General features: G+C 36.1%; 1 protein-coding gene across 4 annotated transcripts in view; it reads left to right on the forward strand.

Moving 5' to 3' along the window:
- The window catches only part of MYO9B (myosin IXB), a 115,990-nt gene that overhangs the window by 54,138 nt on the left and 43,442 nt on the right, over window positions 1–18,410 (forward strand). For all 4 annotated transcript variants that reach the window (XR_007949589.1, XR_007949587.1, XR_007949588.1 and 1 more), the window contains exons 3-14: window positions 863–957; window positions 6,819–6,881; window positions 7,343–7,442; window positions 7,714–7,814; window positions 8,634–8,763; window positions 9,771–9,860; window positions 10,403–10,519; window positions 10,816–10,950; window positions 11,499–11,620; window positions 13,272–13,413; window positions 13,930–14,134; window positions 17,042–17,120. Coding sequence is in view for 1 of the 4 variants with exons in the window: in XM_051972099.1 (XP_051828059.1) it covers window positions 863–957; window positions 6,819–6,881; window positions 7,343–7,442; window positions 7,714–7,814; window positions 8,634–8,763; window positions 9,771–9,860; window positions 10,403–10,519; window positions 10,816–10,950; window positions 11,499–11,620; window positions 13,272–13,413; window positions 13,930–14,134; window positions 17,042–17,120 (1,379 nt within the window). In the remaining 3 variants the exon portion in view is untranslated. The remainder of the gene's footprint in view (window positions 1–862; window positions 958–6,818; window positions 6,882–7,342; window positions 7,443–7,713; window positions 7,815–8,633; window positions 8,764–9,770; window positions 9,861–10,402; window positions 10,520–10,815; window positions 10,951–11,498; window positions 11,621–13,271; window positions 13,414–13,929; window positions 14,135–17,041; window positions 17,121–18,410) is intronic.

Here is an 18,410-nt window from a genome sequence, read left to right on the forward strand (position 1 = left end):
GTTCTAAGCATGTCAGTCCCCTATTCAATAAACTCCAGCTGCTCCTATTGCCTGTAGGATCAAATGAACTCTCTTTTAGTTTTTAAAGTCTTTCATAACCAAACCTTATGTTACCCTTGCACAACTTTCCACAGTCTATGATGCTGTTCCTCTCTCTGTTCCTCAGAGCCCACCGTCTCCCAACTCCATGCCTTTCTACTGAATTGATTCCCACGCTTGGCATGCACTCCTTCTCCATGTCTGCCAGATTCAGTCACCCAGTTTCTTCACAAAGGCCCTGCTACACAAAGCCTTTCCTGAGTATTCACTCAGGCATTAGTGCCCCACCATACCTGTTTTGTACATATCCTGAATTTATATACATGTCTCCCTCAGGAGGTTGTAAGCACTTTAAGAAGAGGGATTGTTTAATTTCTTGTCTTTGAATCCTCTAGGATCTGACATCTAGCTAAAAAAAGTTGATTGATTCAGAATGGTATGATTATACTTCCAGTCATTAAGCCCACTGTAAATCTGAAAGAGACATTATAGAAATTACTAGTAGCTATTAGGATGCCATTTTCTGTTTTATACAATTCTTGCTCAGCATTGACCAAGGCCTTGAATTCCAGTTTCAGTTCTACCATTCGGCTTTAAACAGTGTGATTTCAGATGCTTTTGCAGGTCTGCATTTCCTTATGAGGAACAGTTGCAGAATTTTGATGTTTCGGAATAATAATCTTCCACAAGCTTCTAGTTTCATAATGTATTTCACAGCTTTTAAATGCCTAAATCTCAAGTTTTACATGATGAATAATATGCCTTTAGATGTGTGATATTTTGGATTTCATCATCTGAAAACTTCCTTTTATTTTCATTGTAGGCATTTGGAAATGCCAAAACAGCCCACAATAACAATTCAAGCCGTTTTGGGAAATTCATTCAAGTCAACTATTTGGAGAATGGCATTGTCCGAGGGTATGTACAGCAATTTTAACTTTATCTAATTTCAATTTAACATTTTTAAAATGTCTACTCTCTGCAAAGGACTATGTGTATATAGTAGGTGATGGATATATGGAGAGGGACACAAAAGCTGCTTATTATATTTTACTGGAGGGATAAATAGTAGACTTCAGAGGAAGAGAGAGTATTAAAAAGAAACCTTGAAAGAAATAAGGATTCTGGGGATAAAGATGATGAAGGGAAATGGATTCCCTGGATTGAAAATGTGTGTTGTATGATTATGTGAGGGAATGAGGCAGAAGATATTGGGGTGAGTCAGGTATTTGAGTTTTAGGTAGTCTAGTTTTGCTGGAAAGTATCATATGTGTGAGGAAGAGGAATATAAGTCCAGTAAGATGAGTTAGAACCAAATTATGTTTCTCAATAGACCTTTAAATGCATAGCTTAGGCAAAAGTGATAAGGACCTGAACTAGAAAATAAACAATATTATTGGGAAGAAAATAGAAAAGATTCTGTGGAAGTAGACTTAGTGGGAGTTGGAAACTGAGTGTATGTGGGAGGTAAGAGTAAAGTTAATGAAATTATAAAGTTGGGTATTTTAGGTTATGAAGATGTTCAGCAAAAATGAAAAAACTTGGAGGTGGGGGAGCATAGTCACAGGAAGCCAGCTACATGAAGGACTAAGGACGATAAAAGTTGAGTGGGGGGATTAATTAATGGGTAAAGGGAGATGGGGTGTGTGTGATAGAATTGTATTAAAGACAAGTCTTGTAAGAAGTGATAATGGTGGAATGCCACTCATCCCATCCTCCGATCAGTTACCATTTGGGTCTTGCCATGGGGGTGCCACTACCTGTAATGACCGCGTTAGCACCCTGAATACCTTAGAATCAGCCAGAGTCAGGATAAGCAAAAGTCCTTAGTCTTTGTTCTTGATCTTTAGAAGTAGGATTGAATTAGATGGAAACAGAATCTCTGTGACGGCCTTCTCCCTTGTCTACCGGCAATGTGACTCTGGCTAGTTCCACCCCCTAGTCCCTCCTACAATCCTCTGTATACACCAATTATTGAGCCAGCGGGAAGGGCCATTTTCCAAACATATGCCCATAGAGTATTGTCCAATCAGTAGTTAGCCTTAAGTGCTCAGCTGTCCTGACCTCAGTGCATCGACTCAAGAGTTTCAAGCCCATTACAACTACCTGCTTTGAAGTTTCAAAATGTTATAGCCGGTCAATTTATTTGGATCATTTTTGCTATCTTCTGTAAGCTCTCCTTGATGGTTTTGTGTAAATTGCAGATAATAAACTTATCTATGTCTTATCCAAGTCATTGGTGAAAATGTTAAGTAGCACAGATCCCTGGGGCAATCCACATCTGAGGATGAAATCTAATTGTTAATAATCAGGCCATTCAACCAGTTCCAAATCTATCTAATGTAGCCTGTATCTTGCTGCCTTTCACAAGAGTAGAATGAAAAGTGCTATTAAAATCTAGTTAAACGCTACAGTTTTTTAAGGTACTAGCTTAGTAATTTTGTCAAAAAAGCAAATAAGTTTGTTGGATAGACCTACTCTTTCGAAAAATAATGTATTAATTGATATCTTTTGTTTTACTATCACTGTCATTTCTATGTATCCTGCTCTCTGAACTGAACTGTCCTTTTTAACAAAGAAAAGATTAAGTCAGAATGATTAAAAGTTACTGTGCATGAGATAGCTAGGTGGCACAGTGATAGAACACTAGCCCTAAAATCAGGAGGATCTGAGTTCCAATCCAAATGTCAACCGATTATTATCATTATTACCTGTATCACAGAGTTGTTCAGATCCCCAAAATGAGATCTATTAAAATACATTAAAATCATATACTATACAAATACAAAGTAGTATTATGCTATTTCTAAAAGTAATAGGGTAGCTGTATAGAATTTGTCCAGAGTTATACTATTTGAATTGTCTTAGGAAGATTCTGAAGATTCCCTGGCAAGATAAGATACCAGACATTTAGGTCCTTTTTCAAACTTTATATTGCCAAATATTCCATCTCTGCTGCAGAGGGTACAATTCTGTTGGGCTGGCCACATTGCTCAAATGCCAAATGTATGCTTGCCAAAAAAATTATTTTTTGGAGAGCTCACAAGATAGTAAGAAAAAGTAATAAAAGGACACTCTCAAGGTCTCTCTTAAGAACTTTAGAATTAATTGTATTATGTGAGAGACACTGGCACAGGGCCACCCTGCATGGCGTGCCCTCATCAGAGAGGGTGCTGTGCTCTGTGGTCAAAGCAGAATTGAATTAGCTCAGAAGAGACTTCAGATGCACAGGGTTAGAGAGTCCACCCCAAATGTTCATAGAGACAGACTATTTGTGTCTGACTTGTGGCCAAGCATTCTGAGCTCATATCAGTTTGCTAGTCAGACACAATGTAATTCAACTCTAAAATGATGTCATTTTGATCACCTTTGAGAACAAAGGATAACAACAACATGAAAATGGAGGCAGCTGGGTGGTTCACTGGATAGATCCCTGGGCCTGAAGTCAGTCAGGAAAATATAAGATCAAATCTAGCTTCAGATATTTACTAGCTTTGTGACTCTGGAAAAGTTATTTAACTCTGTTTACCTTACCACTATAGAAAGTACCTGCTGTCAGCTAAATTAGTGATTATACAGGGCCCACTAAATCAGATAGGCTCCATATTGATTTCATTTTAAAATATAATATTATCTGTGTTTTATTGTATTTTTATTTATTTTGTTAAGTACTTCCCAGTTACATTTCAATCTGATTTGGAAGCACTTGGTGGAAAGTAGAAGAGACTGCATGCATGTTAACAAAACCTTTGGTCTTCACCAAACTCTGGAATGATTTAGATGGGAAATAGTGACTGATACAGAGTGGGTTTTATGGAAATGGGAAAGGAAGGGGTGAATCTTAAAAACATGTTGAAGAAAGAATAGCAGCACTTGCTATATAGGAGATAAAGGGAAGAGAGAAAGCAGATTCCAATTTCCCAGCTAGTGTGGTGGAGATCTGTTGACTGAATAGTAAAAGGGAAACTTTAGAAGGATTATTGATTTGTAAAGCAACAGTTTTAGAGGTTGATGATATGTTGTAGTAATGTGAGGGTCACGTAGGCAACCCGGGAGGGGGGAAATTCCATGAGGAAGAAAAGAGATTAAATGCCTGAGGAAGTGAACACAGAACAAGGATTCTTTGTGTCATCGAGTCCTTTGACAGTTTGGTGAAGCTTTATGTGAACTCTTTCTACAACAATATTTTTAAATTCATAAAATAAACTACATAGGATTACAAAGAAAACCTATTATACTGCAATACAATTATCAAAATATATTTTTTAAACAAGTCAAAAACCCCTGCTAGCTTTTGCAATGAGAAGTGGTTGAATATTAAGTAGAATGAGCAAGAGGGCGCAGCTATGGATGATGTTCCAACCCTTCCCAGGAAAACACCTAACAAATAATTTTAGGCAGGAGAGATAGAGTAAATAATCAGGATCTGACTAGTTGGTTATTTCATACCTTGGCTCCTCAGACCCAGACAAACCACAGCCTCCACCAAGGAATGTGGAATCCCACCTCCCAGTCTTTATAGTACTTAGATTCAACCTACTAGGGGGCCATTCCCTAGTTTTGACTTCTGGCCTGTCCATGTCCATGACTTCCTTAAAGATTTGAATCAAAATTCACGTCATAGAGTTATAAAATCCTACTGCTGGAAAAACCCAAATCATCTGAGAAAATTGAGGCTTACAGAGAGTGTGACTAAGCAAAGGTTACCAACTAATTAATTGATAATTTATACTGAACCCCTGTCTCTTGCTGTCTTGTCCAAGCAAACAGGCATTTCTCTCTCTTTTTTTAAAATAGATTTTATTTTTCCAATTACATGTGAAGACAATTTTTGACATTTTTTTTTAAATGAAAGTTTTGAGTTCCAGATTTTCTCTTTTCCTCCTCCCTGCCAAAGATAGTAAACAATTTGATGTAAGTTGTGTATGCAAACAAGCATTTCTGAAAGGTACCAGAAAACTGAAAACAAAAGTGAAGCAGCCTCTCCCTAACTTGGAGGAACCCACAATGGGAGAAATGTTCCTATAGAGGAATATGCAAAATAAATATGAGCTATTGGGAGTGGAAACTCACTAGCTTCAGGGATCAGAAGAGCTGAGCCTGGAGGGAGGAGGGGCAGGTTTCTAAAAGGCTACCTTTAAGAATTGGCCCCCATGTTACTGTAATAGACTCAAGGACCTACTCCTCCAGAAGAGAAGAAAATGTGATTCAGTAGAGGGAATCAGGAAACCTGGGTTCAAATCTCAACTACTTGTGTTTCCTTATAGGTTGTATTACTGCTTCCTCCTCATTTCCTTGTGAGAGTTGCTAGAGATGACTTATGGGTAGTTCCCTTCCATATTTTTGTGACAAAACAAAGACATAGAATATAAAGTTGTCTCATAACAAGCTAAGGAAAACAAAATAAAGACATCCAAGATAACTTGAGTATGTTTGCAGAGCAGCACATCAAGTACAGTGACATGTACTGCACACTAAATGAACATTGGAAGTGCTAAGAATAGGCTGACTAAGCTCCAGGTTAGATGGGTTGGCCACGGGAACCTTGTAGGGAAAAGTATGTTTTAATCTTAGTCCTGAAGATGGTGAATGCTCTCAATTGACAGAGAAGAGTAGTTCACGCAAAAGTATAGACAATGACTAAGTTGTATGCAGGGAACCACAAAGAGCCTGGCTTGAAGAGAGCAAAGGAACTATATTAGAGAATAAAAACAAGGGAAATTTCATAGAATAAGAAGGCACATGGACAGAGCCTTCAGTACTCAATTGAGAAATTTGGACTTAGCATCCCAACAAGAGAGTTGAATGCAAAGTCTGGAGCTGTGGAGACTCCGGGCCCAGCTTTTACCAGCTAGCAGTGATCCTAAATAAGTCAGCTTCGTATATAAAACGGTCATAATGATCATGGAAAGAAAATCAGATCTAGAGGTTGAGACCTGGGTTTGAATCCTATCTCTGATCCTTCATTGCTGTAAGTCACTTAACAGACTCTGAGTTTCTATTTCCACATCTATAAAAATGGAGATAATAAAACCTGCAGCAGGATCTAACTCACCAGATTGTGAAAATGTTTTTCCAGGCTATTAGTGCTTTGTAAATGTCAACCGATTATTATCATTATTACCTGTATCACAGAGTCTCTTCTTTGCCAAGAATCTTAGGATTTCTCACTCAAAGCAGTATTCCATCATAACTGAAGAGTGAGTGGTTGGTCTCTGCCCTTTTTGAACATGTAGTTCTGCTTTTAACTACCAGAGAATGTCTTTTTATATCTAGTAACTGTATAGGCTATATATATAGTATAGTATAGGCTATATATATAGTATAATAGTATAGGCTACGTTTGGAAAATAATTGAAATATTATCTCTAAGTTTTCTCAGTTGGCTCCACCAACATTTTCTTTAAACAGAAAAAGGAATTGCAATCTATGTATTTTATTTATGGCTTATGTGGATTTGATCTTGCAAAACGAAGGCCAATAATCACAGTGGGAAAGGTAGCATGGGTTGGTGGATCGGGGTCTTAGCTTTGGAGCCAGAAGTACTTGGATTCAAGATGGAAAAATCACTTTAACTCTTGGAGCTGCTGGCAACTCCCTAAAATGAAGTTGCAGAGCTGTCCCTTCAATGAAACTTCTATTCCACGTCACTCCCCCACCAAAATCACATTGTATAAAGAAGACAACATATTTGGACAATTAATTTAATATGTAGCTCTTTACAATAATTACAAGTCACCTTCTGCTAAGGAAAATGTTTATTTCTTTATTTTTGACAGGGCTGTTGTTGAAAAATATCTGCTTGAAAAGTCTCGCCTGGTCTCTCAAGAAAAGGATGAAAGGTAAGATTATTATCCTGAAGTGATACATGAACTAAATTTATATATGTGTGTGTGTGTGTGTGTGTGTGTGTGTGTGTGTACATACATATATACATATATACAAATATATATGTATATATATGGTTATTTTACTAATATCTGTAAGAAGGCTGATATTTGAGAATTCAATAGAATATGGCTTCATATATAGCCCTTTGCCAATTTTCTGTGTTCTGTTACAGATAAAGTGAGCTAAGACTATCTCTCTCCTTATTAGGAAAGTTTTCTGAAGTAATAAGGCACTTGTGGGAAAGGAAAAAAACTTCCAAACATGCCTGTTAAACAGTTCTGAAGGCATATTTTTAAAATTTTATATTTTCCATAACTGGCATTTTATAATTGGTTTATAAGAAAAGTCTAACAGAATATTAGAAAGTTTTTTTTAAACTATAAAAATAAATTTTCCTAATTTTGATCCATAGAAACTACCATGTGTTCTATTATTTGTTACTTGGAGTCAGTGAGGAAGAGCGTAAAGAATTTAAGCTCAAACAACCTGAAGACTACTTCTACCTCAACCAGGTAAACAACTTAAAACTAGAACAACCAAGGTAATTTCTGTCCTGTTCTATGCTGGCTATTTATGAGCTGTTGGAAGGTCAAAGGCTATGAGGCCTTTTTCCTCTTCTCTTCTGAAACAAGCTTCAAGGAGCACTGAGGGAAATGATATAAAGGAGCCCATTGATTCACAGTAGCTTGGAGAGTCACCCTGTTAGTGCTGGCAGAAATTATTCTCACAAGGCAGCCCTGCAGCTCCCAAAATGGTAAATAGTTTGATATCCTTCTTTTATAGCATAACTTGAAGATTGAAGATGGAGAAGATCTGAAACATGACTTTGAAAGATTGAAACAGGCCATGGAAATGGTTGGCTTTCTTCCAGCAACCAAGAAACAGTAAGTCAGATTGCTTTTATAAGCAGCTCAAGTAAATTGTTACAACCTCCCAGTTGTGTTTTATTATATTTATTATTTTTATCTGGGAGGTCTTAAGGTGTCACAGAGAAAGTTACAGCCTTGGATGAAGTCAGAACACTGAGCTACAAATTCCCACTGTGCCCCAAACTCTGTAGCAAGAGACAAAGAATATAACCTCTCTATCTGTAAATCGAAATGATCTTTATACTGCTTACTTTCCAAGGTTATTGATAGGATCAAGTAAGATCATGGATGTCAAGCATTGTGTAGTTGTAAGGTGCCATCTATACATGAAGGATCCTTCGTACTTTGTACTTTGCCAGACCTGTAATATCATTAGTGCCAGGAGCTCTCTGGTGAGGAAATAACTCTCCACCAATACAGATTGGTGCTGCTTTTTCTGCAGAGTTGACTGGGTAAAGAGAGGTGAATCTGACTCCTTATCTGGAGTCAGATAGCAGCTCATATGTATTGAAGCCTGCTTCTTCCTGACTCAGAGTTTGTCATTCTCTGCTGTACCACAGAGAAACCTATTATCATTTTATTGTATTTTGATGATTAACATTAAATGATCATAATAGCTATTGTTACCTTCTATTCAAACCTTAGATTTATTTCTGGTTACATTGTGGAAAAAAGCATTGAATGATATTTGTCTCATATCTAGTTAGAAGTCACTCATTAATGATTTCAATAAAAGTTACTGGGAATCTTTAATGTATAATTCTATTGGAAATCTTTTCTTAAAGCTCGAATTAAAAATTTGCAAAATAAGAATTTATCTTCTTTATACTTAAGGATTTTTTCAGTTCTATCAGCTATCTTATACCTGGGTAATGTCACCTATAAAAAGAGAGCTACAGGTCGTGATGAAGGCTTGGAAGTGGGGCCTCCAGAGGTACTAGACACACTCTCCCAACTTCTGAAGGTACTGTTTTCTTTTTTCCTTGCTTTTGTATTCAAATCTTACTTTGGAAGATGTTCATTTATTCTCTGCATATAGGTATTCAATAGTTGACTGTAGACCCTGCTAGAAAGTGCAAAATTCAATCTTTGTAATAAAAAATTCTGTTTTCTTGTGGACAATTATAATATACATTCATATAGCCCATACCTTTGCTCAGGATGATTTCTCAGCTTGTAATGCCTTACTCCCTACTCTTACTAAAATCCTGCCATTTGTTGAGGCCATCTTCTTTTATAATTCCTTCCCAACTAGTTGTCCTGTTGTTTCTCCAGACCTCCATAGCACTTGATTTCTGTCATTTTGGGTTCCCAGAACATTCTGCTTTGCATTGTAGTCATTTATATTTTTAGGCCACTAAATATGTGAGTTGAGCTGTAGCCTGAGACACTTACTAGCTATGTGACCCTAAGCAAGTTACATAACTTCTGTCTGTAAAATAGAAATAATTAAGTACCTACCTTCCAATATTGTTAAGAATAAAAAGAGATTTATAAAGCATTTTGTAAACCTATAAATGCTGTTAGTAGTAATATTATCATCATCTTTATCATCATCATTACTTTATATCTCTACTAGATAGTATGCTGCCTGAGGTCTGAGAATGAATTTTACTGAACTTTATATTTCTAAAAAGCCTTTCATGGGGTAGGTTTTCAATAAAGCCTTGAATTTAATTGCATAAGTTAATATATAAAATCATTTGGACGATTGTAAAGCAGCATGACACACTATACAACTATAGGTCATATGAAAGTTAAATTGATATAACTGTTTGGCAAAAGCAGGAGACAGCTTCCATGGTAGCCCATCACCAGCTTTCTTATACCTGGAGTTAATACATCCATTTCACAACAATTCGGGGTACCATCTTTTGGCCATTCCTTTCTCCTCAGAGTCAGTGGTTAAGAAGAGAGTAAAATATGAAAGACTTCATCTTTTTTTTTTCTTTTCTTTTTTCCCCTGTATAGGTAAAACGAGAAATTTTAGTGGAAGTTCTGACCAAGAGAAAAACTGTGACAGTCAATGACAAACTTATTCTTCCCTACAGTCTTAGTGAGGTAAGTTCTATGATGTCCTTTTTCTAAGAGGATCCTCGAAACATATTCTTCTATGATGAAAAGTTTGAACTCATTATTTGAGATTCCTTCCCATTTTAAATTTCTTATAATTCAGAATAAAATAATAAAAGCCTTATAGAAAAGCATTAATTGGTAGTCATTTTTATGCCTCTAATTTAATTAGTGGAGCTCTCTTATGAAAAATTGCCTTTTATTATATGTCTACAGATTGATCTTTAAGTCTTATTATATTGCCCAAAACATACCATAGTTGTTTGCCTCCCATAATGGCATATTACAAGTGTATTATAACTTAATATCTATAAAGTATGTTAGTTCGTATTGTTTTGTAATAAAGAATTTCTGCTACATTTATCTTTTTTCTCATGATAGTTTTAATTGTCTTAATGCTTATTTTGTTTTCCTTTTATATTTAAACCTCAGAAGACAACATTAATACCCATACCAATGTATGAAGGAGGGAACCATATTTCCTTTTCTTTTTTGACTTGTCACTAAGAGACTTGTACTTTTGTCAACAGGCAATAACAGCTCGTGATTCAATGGCAAAATCATTGTATAGTGCTCTCTTTGATTGGATTGTTCTCCGTATCAATCATGCTCTCCTTAATAAAAAGGACATGGAAGAATCAGTTGCAGTGAGTTCTTTCCTACTGACCATTTTTGCTCCTTTGTTCAAGTGATGAACTAATTTATACTGTTACTATTTATAATGCTCAACTCATTCTAGGAGTGCTGAAAGCACTTAAAATTATCTCCATTGCATCACAAATTTTGAAATATTCACTTGATGTATTGAATAAGAAGTTCATTACTTAGCTTATTCAGAAAAAAATTTGATTCTGGGGCTTGATAACCTAACAGAGGCTTAATTAGTTTTCTTGGACATTTTATAAATTACTCTTTAAAAAGAGATTTTTTTTGTCTCTGTCAGTGCTTATCCATTGGGGTGCTGGACATCTTTGGCTTTGAAGACTTTGAGACAAACAGTTTTGAACAGTTCTGCATAAATTATGCAAATGAACAACTTCAGTATTACTTCAATCAACACATTTTCAAACTAGAACAGGTAAGAAACTGATTTCTCTTGGCTATCTAGTTTCTGAGAAAAGAAGGAAAGAGTTAAAAATCTGGAATAAAAACTTATTTCCAAGCATTAAAATTGGAATTCTAATTCACCACAAAATTACCCTTGGGCTGTGACACGTTGTGACCTCAACCCAAAGGACTATTTGGTAAAATCCCATTCAGCTTTGTTGGGGAAAAACATCAGGTGCTTTTTTGGCACACAGCATTTTAGGAGGCTTTTGTTGGCTTCTTTTGCAAGTAACTGAATCCCCAATGGGGTGGTGACTTAGACTTTAGCTTTCAATACCTCAGAAAAAGCCTTTATAAGGATTTATTTTGGATGAAGATAAAAGTATCCTCTCAAATATTGGATTTCTTTTAGTCTTACATTCTCTCCACTGATGAAGCTGAGGATGCAAATATGTAAAAATCATTCTATTAGATTATATAAAAATTAACTGCCTCTTAATTTTATATGATCATAATAACCATTGTAATCCAGGCAACCCTTCAGGTTTTTTGCTAATAAAGAAATTTTTAATTCCATAGGAAGAATATCAGAGTGAAGGAATCACTTGGCACAATATTGACTATACAGATAATGTAGGGTGTATTCACTTGATCAGCAAGAAACCCACTGGCCTTTTCTATCTGCTGGATGAAGAAAGCAAGTAAGTCGTCATACTTTTTATTCAGTATAGACCATCAGTAGACAAGAAAAATAGAGAAGTTGATTGGATGATATATAACCAAGACTGGAAAAGTTTTATGTTAACTGTCTTCTAAAGCTAAAGTAACAATTCCTTTCTAAGAGAGCATTTGGGCACAAAGAATATTTATTACTCAAAAGCCTAGAAACTCTGTGTCTCTATTTAAGCTGCATTTTAAAGATTTTTATCATTTTCAATCTCATTCAGCTATAGTAGATTATAAACTTTAAACACTTTCACACAGTCTTCTTGAAAAATTCTTGTCCTAGTGATGCTTCCCTCATTCAGTTGATTTGGGGCCTTATTCAGAACCTTCCTCTCAAAGTTGGTCCTCTCATAAAGCTTTCAAGAAACTATTAACTTCCAGGCCAGCACTTTAGTAAAGGCTTCAGATCATATTGAAATTACTGACATTTTGTGCCTTACTGTGTATTACATGAAGAAGATTTGTAGTTCTGTCAGTGGCTATAACAGCTTATTAAGGAAACACTGAAATTTCTGTCTCTAGCAGTCTTGCCTTTCCATGCTACCTGATAGAGTTATGCTCCTTTTTGCCGTCATGTGTTAGTTTTCACTAATGTCCAAACAGGAAAAGTCCATGACACATGTACAGAAAAAGAGAATTTTAAAATTTTAATCAACAGTGTAACATGACAAAATGTTATATGCCAAGTTCAACATCCCAGGAAAAAAGCTAAAGCTATCCTAGGCTGCCTTGATAAAGGCACAGTGTTCACAATGAGGGAGAGCCTGCTCTGGTCAGGCCATATCTGCAGTGCTATCTTTAGTTTTGCATAACATAGAAGGATTGACTGAAAAGGTTGATCATGTTTACAATAGAGAAAAAAAGCCCAAGGGGTCCGGATAGCTTTCTCCAGGAACCGTCATACAAAATGTGCACCAGACTTGTTCTGCCTGTCCTGAGAAGGCAAAACTTGGAACAAGTAAAAGTGCTGGAAGCAGATTTTCAGCTTGATATTAAGGAAGATCTCTCTAACAATCTAGAAATAAAATGGAATGCCTCAGGAGATAGTGGGCTCTCTCTCATTGGATGGCTCCAAGCTAAGACTGGGGGACTCCTTGACAGGAAGCTTGGTCAAGTGCAAGTTGGCAAGACCACTCCACATTCTTAGCTGCAGGTACAATTTCAGCATTTTCAGAACTGCTTTCAGAACTTGTCTCTAAAAACATGCATCAGAAAGCTAAATCTACGTCTATTTGTAATTCCTATCCATACCAGAACTGGGAAGTCATTATTAGCTTTTTGAACCTAATAATAGTAATAAATTACCTTTACCTGTTGTTACTTTAAGTTTCTTTAGTGAAAGATCTTTGAAAGCCCCCCAAAATGGTATTCTGCCTACTGAATATTACGACTCTTTTGCTTTGGGTGTACTGTCTAGAAACTTGTTTTTATTTCCTATGATTGATTGATTGATTGATTAATTTAGTGACTTCTCATCTATCCTGTATATATCACACTTTTTTTCTTTCTAATCACCATGATTTAGATTTCTGGCTAACTTAGAAAGACCCAGAACATTCAATTATGGTCACATTTCTCTCATTGTGGTCACTCTTCTCTAACTTGACATTTCAATTTTCATTATAGTTTTCCACATGCTACCAGCCAGACCTTGCTGGCAAAATTCAAACAGCAACATGAAGAAAACAAATTCTTTGTTGGGACCCCAGTGATGGAGCCTGCATTTATCATCCAACATTTTGCAGGGAAAGTTAAATATCAGATAAAGGTATGCAATATGTATTTGTTTAGTACTTCATATATGATTTCATTGATCAAAAAATGCCCAGTAAAGACCTGTGAGAAACTCTCCAGCAGCCCAACTCAGCATTGTATATTATTAGTTGCCTGGACCACTGAGAGATCAAATGTTATTATAAGAGGCATTGTCATATTTGTCATAGGCAGGCCTTGAACCCAGATTGTACTTATTTTAATAACAGCTTTTTATCTGCTTTCAATGTATTTAATTTGAAGTTGTCAGTATTATCTTTGTCTGCCTTCCAATAATATAAATCTGGAGTCTCTGAGGAAGATACTTCAAGTTCTAGTTCTGCTATTTACTACCTGGGTTCAAGAAGGCTTTTCAATCTGAGTCTATGCTCATCATTACATTGGAGGAATTGAATTAGTTGGCTGACCCTTAAATTGCTTTGAATCTATGTCCCTGTGAACCATTTTTCATTCCAACTTAAGAACAAAAATGCATAAAGAAGATGATGACTTTCTGACCATATTTCCCCAGGATTTTCGAGAGAAGAACATGGATTACATGAGGCCCGATATCGTAGCTTTACTCAGAAGTAGTGAGAGTGACTACATTCGGGAATTAATTGGGATGGATCCTGTGGCTGTATTCCGCTGGGCCATTCTCCGAGCGGCCATTCGAGCCATGGCTGTTTTCCGAGAGGCAGGACGACTTCGTGCTGAGAGGGCTGAGAAAGTTTCAGGTACTCAACAGAACATAGATAAAATCCAGTGGCTTTGAAAATCCCAACATCTGCTCATGGCCATCTAGGAAAAGCTATTTTGTATCTACAAAACAAGCTGTAGCAACTATCTTCTTGTGAGGAAGATCCAAAACAAGTATTTGTTCCCTTGTAGTTAAGTAAACCCTCTTCCCCGACCTGGGTCCTAGGGGTGGCAGTACTTCCTCTGCCTTTACTAAAAGCCCTGCAAAACTTCTAAGATTGGAATCTCCCCTTTTTATGGTTTCAGCTTATTTTAAATATCATCAATGCTAAGAATTAGTTTAGAACAGGAAATGAAAGTGTGGTGACAAATTAAGACAATAAGGGGTTAGGATGAAGAGTGAAATATTTACTTTGCCTGAAATTTTCCTTCCCTGATATTATATTTCCCTCCTTTACAAACCTTACAAAGTCCAATGGCAAGAGTACTTGGCTTGAGTTTGAGTTCTGACTCTGATACTTAATATCTGTCATCCTTAAGCAAGTCATTTAAATGTTTCCCCATTTACAAAATAGAAATAATTCCATAATCTGCCTCCTGGAGTTAAGATGAAAATGTTTTGTCTCCTAAAGCATTATATTCTCATGAATTATTTTCTTCCCACTTCAAAAAAAAGGAAAAAAAACTATAAGCTCTCTGACTAAGCACTCAGATCTTAAAACATATGTAGGACAGTATAACAGAAATGGTCACCGTTCTGCTTTTGTTTCAATTTTTTTTTTTTAAGGGAGTATTCAATGCAGAGTCAGGAGTGGGGTTAAGGAGAAATTACAGTGATATAACCTAAAGGCATTAATAAAATTTAAAGTAAAAATAAAAGTCAAAGATAACATGCTCAATACTCTACTGGAGCAGTACCTTTTGCCTGTGTCAGAGTGCTACCCAGGTAACTCCTAAGTATCAATCCCTATGGAAGGCTGATGATTCTCCAGTGTTACCCAGATCAGTAACTCAGTTCTTCTAAATCAAGTCTGTCCAAACTGACCAAAGAGAAGGACCAAGTAATATCAAGAGGGAACAGAGTGGTAGAGTAAAAAGGATACTGAATTCAGGGCTTGGATGGGGAGCAGCCTGAAGGCAGTATTCCAGGCAGAGCTGAGGCAGGCTAGCAGGTTTGTGGCACAGAGAAATCTCCATTTCACTTAGCCAGTTTTATCAAGTTAGCCAGCATTTATTAAGTGCCTTCTTTGTTCTAGACACTGTGATAAGTGTTAGGGAGACAAAGAAAGATAAAAATAGGCCCTTGTCTACATCTAAATAAATTGGAAACATTCTGGGGGGAAAGACATTAATACTAAGGGGCTTGGGGAAAGTCCTCTTACAGACGGTGGGATATTAACTGAGATTTAGAAGGGATCCAAGAAGCAGAGGTCAAGAAGGAGAGAATGCCGGGACTGGGGGACAGCCAATGGAAATGTCGTGTCAGGAAGTAGGAATCTCCTGTAGCCAGTATCACATAGTACAGGAGGGGAATAAGGAAAGAGGAACAGGGGAAAGGGCCTGGATTATAAAGGCTTTAAAAACCATAGGAATTTTTTATTTGATCCCAGAGATGGGGGAGTCATTAGAGTTTGCTTAATTATGAAAGGTGTTACAAAGGTAGACTCAATAGGATTTGACAACTGATTGGATAAAGGGGGAGGGAAGGAGAGATAAGTGAGAATGAAGTCAAGGATGGCACCTAAGTATTCAACCTGTGTGACTGAAAGGATGGTGGTGCCTTCAGCAGTATGAGGGAAGTCAGGCACGGGGGAAGAGTGTAAAGATAATGAGTTTCGTATTGAACATCTTGAGTTTGGGGTGTATAAAGGACAGCTTGTTCAAGTTGTCTGATAGACAGCTGATAGACAGGAGATCAAGGAAGTTCTGGATAAATAGATCTGAGAGGCACAGAGGTCATTGAAAATTGTATAGAAGGGAGAAAAGGATCCAGAACAGAACCTTGTGAGATGCTTAGAATTATTGAAGTAGTGAAGATCTAGCAGAAATCTGGCCTGCTCAGACAAGTAGGAGAAAGAACAGGAGAGGGCAATATATGAAAACCTAGAGAAAGGAGACATCAAAAAGAATAGAGTGGTCAACAGTTTTGGCTGCTGAGAGGCAAGAATGATAAGGATTGAGAAATCATTAGTAATTTTCTCAGCTGTAATATGAAGATAAAAATACTTTCATTATCTGCCTCACTGAATTGTTAAGAAGATCAATCAAGATAATATAAGTAAAATATTTTGTAACTAGAAAGCACTTATAAAGGTCACCTCTTGCGACAATTTATTACAAAATTTATTTTCAAATTTTTTATGGTTTAGTAGTGTTTCATATTCCTGAATGAAGCTGACCAATATGTGTTTTCCATCAAGTTATATGTTAAGTCTTTGGGGCCTTTAAAATTTCCTTTATTGGAAAGATTGCTCTTTTTTTTTTCCTGCTTAATTGTTTCAGAGGCTTACATGAGTTCCTGAAGAACTAAATCCCTGACCCTTACCTGCATTCTCTAAAGGTTGAGAAATGATGAATTCACACAAAAACTTTACAGTATTTGTATCTTCTTAATAACTATTTAATAAGTCTTTTGAGATTTAAAACTTCCAATTATGTGCATTTAAACAATGAAACAAGTTCATCTTTCATGTGATTTTTTTTCTTTTTGAGAATGCAGTTTATTCAACTCAGGTTCATAGATTTATATCTATTTTGTTAATGTACACAATTGTGTGATTTTGTTTTGTTAATGAAGAAAATAATATGAAACTCTTGTGAGAAGTAAGAAATAATTCTTATTGATGATCCATTAAACATTGTACATTCAGTGTTACAATATCTCTTTTATTGCTTTGATTCTCAATTAATTCTTTCCTATTGTATCCATTCCTCCTATTTCCTAGCCGGTGTGGCATCCCCTTCAATCAGAACTCCCTCAGGAGAGCTACAGAAATCCAATACTCCATCAGAAAAAGTTTATCGGTGAGAGAAACCTTTAATGTCCCTAAGTCACAGACATTTGAATGTAGCCATATAAAAATATTACGTGAAGATTTATGTACTATGGGAGAATAAATAAAGTTCTCATTGAACAATAACAAAAATAGGGAAATGAATGAAATTGGGGTGCTTTTTAACTTGAGATGAAATAAGACTATTAACATGTCATCTGCTCTATTGAAATCCATTTAATCTCAGTTTACAATAGGCTCTTTTCAAAGTTTGTAGATATTTATGTTTGGCAAAATGACCTTTTGTTGATGCAAGGTAATGTGTTTTAAGAACATTTCTCATATTCTGTGAAAACAGAATTATCAAGAGCATCGAGCTCCTTGAATTAATTTATTTCTGCTAGTTCTCAATTAGTATCTTCAGATTTTTGTTTGAGATACACAAAATATTTTGAGGTCCTATGGCAGAACTGGGAAAGGCATTTGAGGCAGCCTAAGCAAGGTTGGAAAATTGTTCCCCCCACTCACTTCCCAGCGAAGGTATGAATGTAATTTTACCTCTGAAAAGAGTAACTTATGTTATTTTCATAGTGCAATGATGGTTATGGGGAGGGGGGAAAATCCTTGTTTATTTAAGTATGAGATACAATTATAGTATTTGTGGGATTCTGAAATTTTATAGAAATTTTCATATCTCTATATTTGTGTTAGCCAGTATTCAGTAGACAAAAAATTTTTGATAAAGTTTCTTTTCTTTTATAATTGTGCTGCAAATGTGTTGTTGTATTCTTTGAGGCTTTACGTCTTCTCCACAATGTTATGAAGTCTCATAAAATAAATGCTAACATGTCATGAAGATTTTCTGGGATTAAAAAGCATCTATATACTGAGAGTCATATTAAAAACTGTATCTTGTGTGTCACCCTTCTCTTTTCTCTTCACTTCAAGGCATTGCCTAGCTAGCTCTGACCCATCAGGCCTTCCTTCTTTAGTGGAATGAACAACATCAATGGTGCATGATATGTGTCTAGAGAAAATCAGACTAATCATTAAACTATATCACAAAAAAATTAACTATTAAATTGAAAATTAAATTTAAAAATAACCAAGCGATGTATCTGATAGTTTCACCCTGTGTTATAGAACTTCCTCTTTGTATATATTTCAATGAATCCATGTTGCTATTCCCACCAACAGTGCAAACCAAAATTCATTCATGCATTTTTAGTCTGTACTTCTTTTCCATGTTTTAAGTTCTGTTCACAAATGAAGGAGAGACATGTTGGTTTCCAGAGCTAACTGTTTTTATAAGAATGAAGGT

This window comes from Antechinus flavipes, chromosome 1 (assembly GCF_016432865.1).
Source record: "Antechinus flavipes isolate AdamAnt ecotype Samford, QLD, Australia chromosome 1, AdamAnt_v2, whole genome shotgun sequence".
NCBI classification, from domain to species: Eukaryota; Metazoa; Chordata; class Mammalia; order Dasyuromorphia; family Dasyuridae; genus Antechinus; species Antechinus flavipes.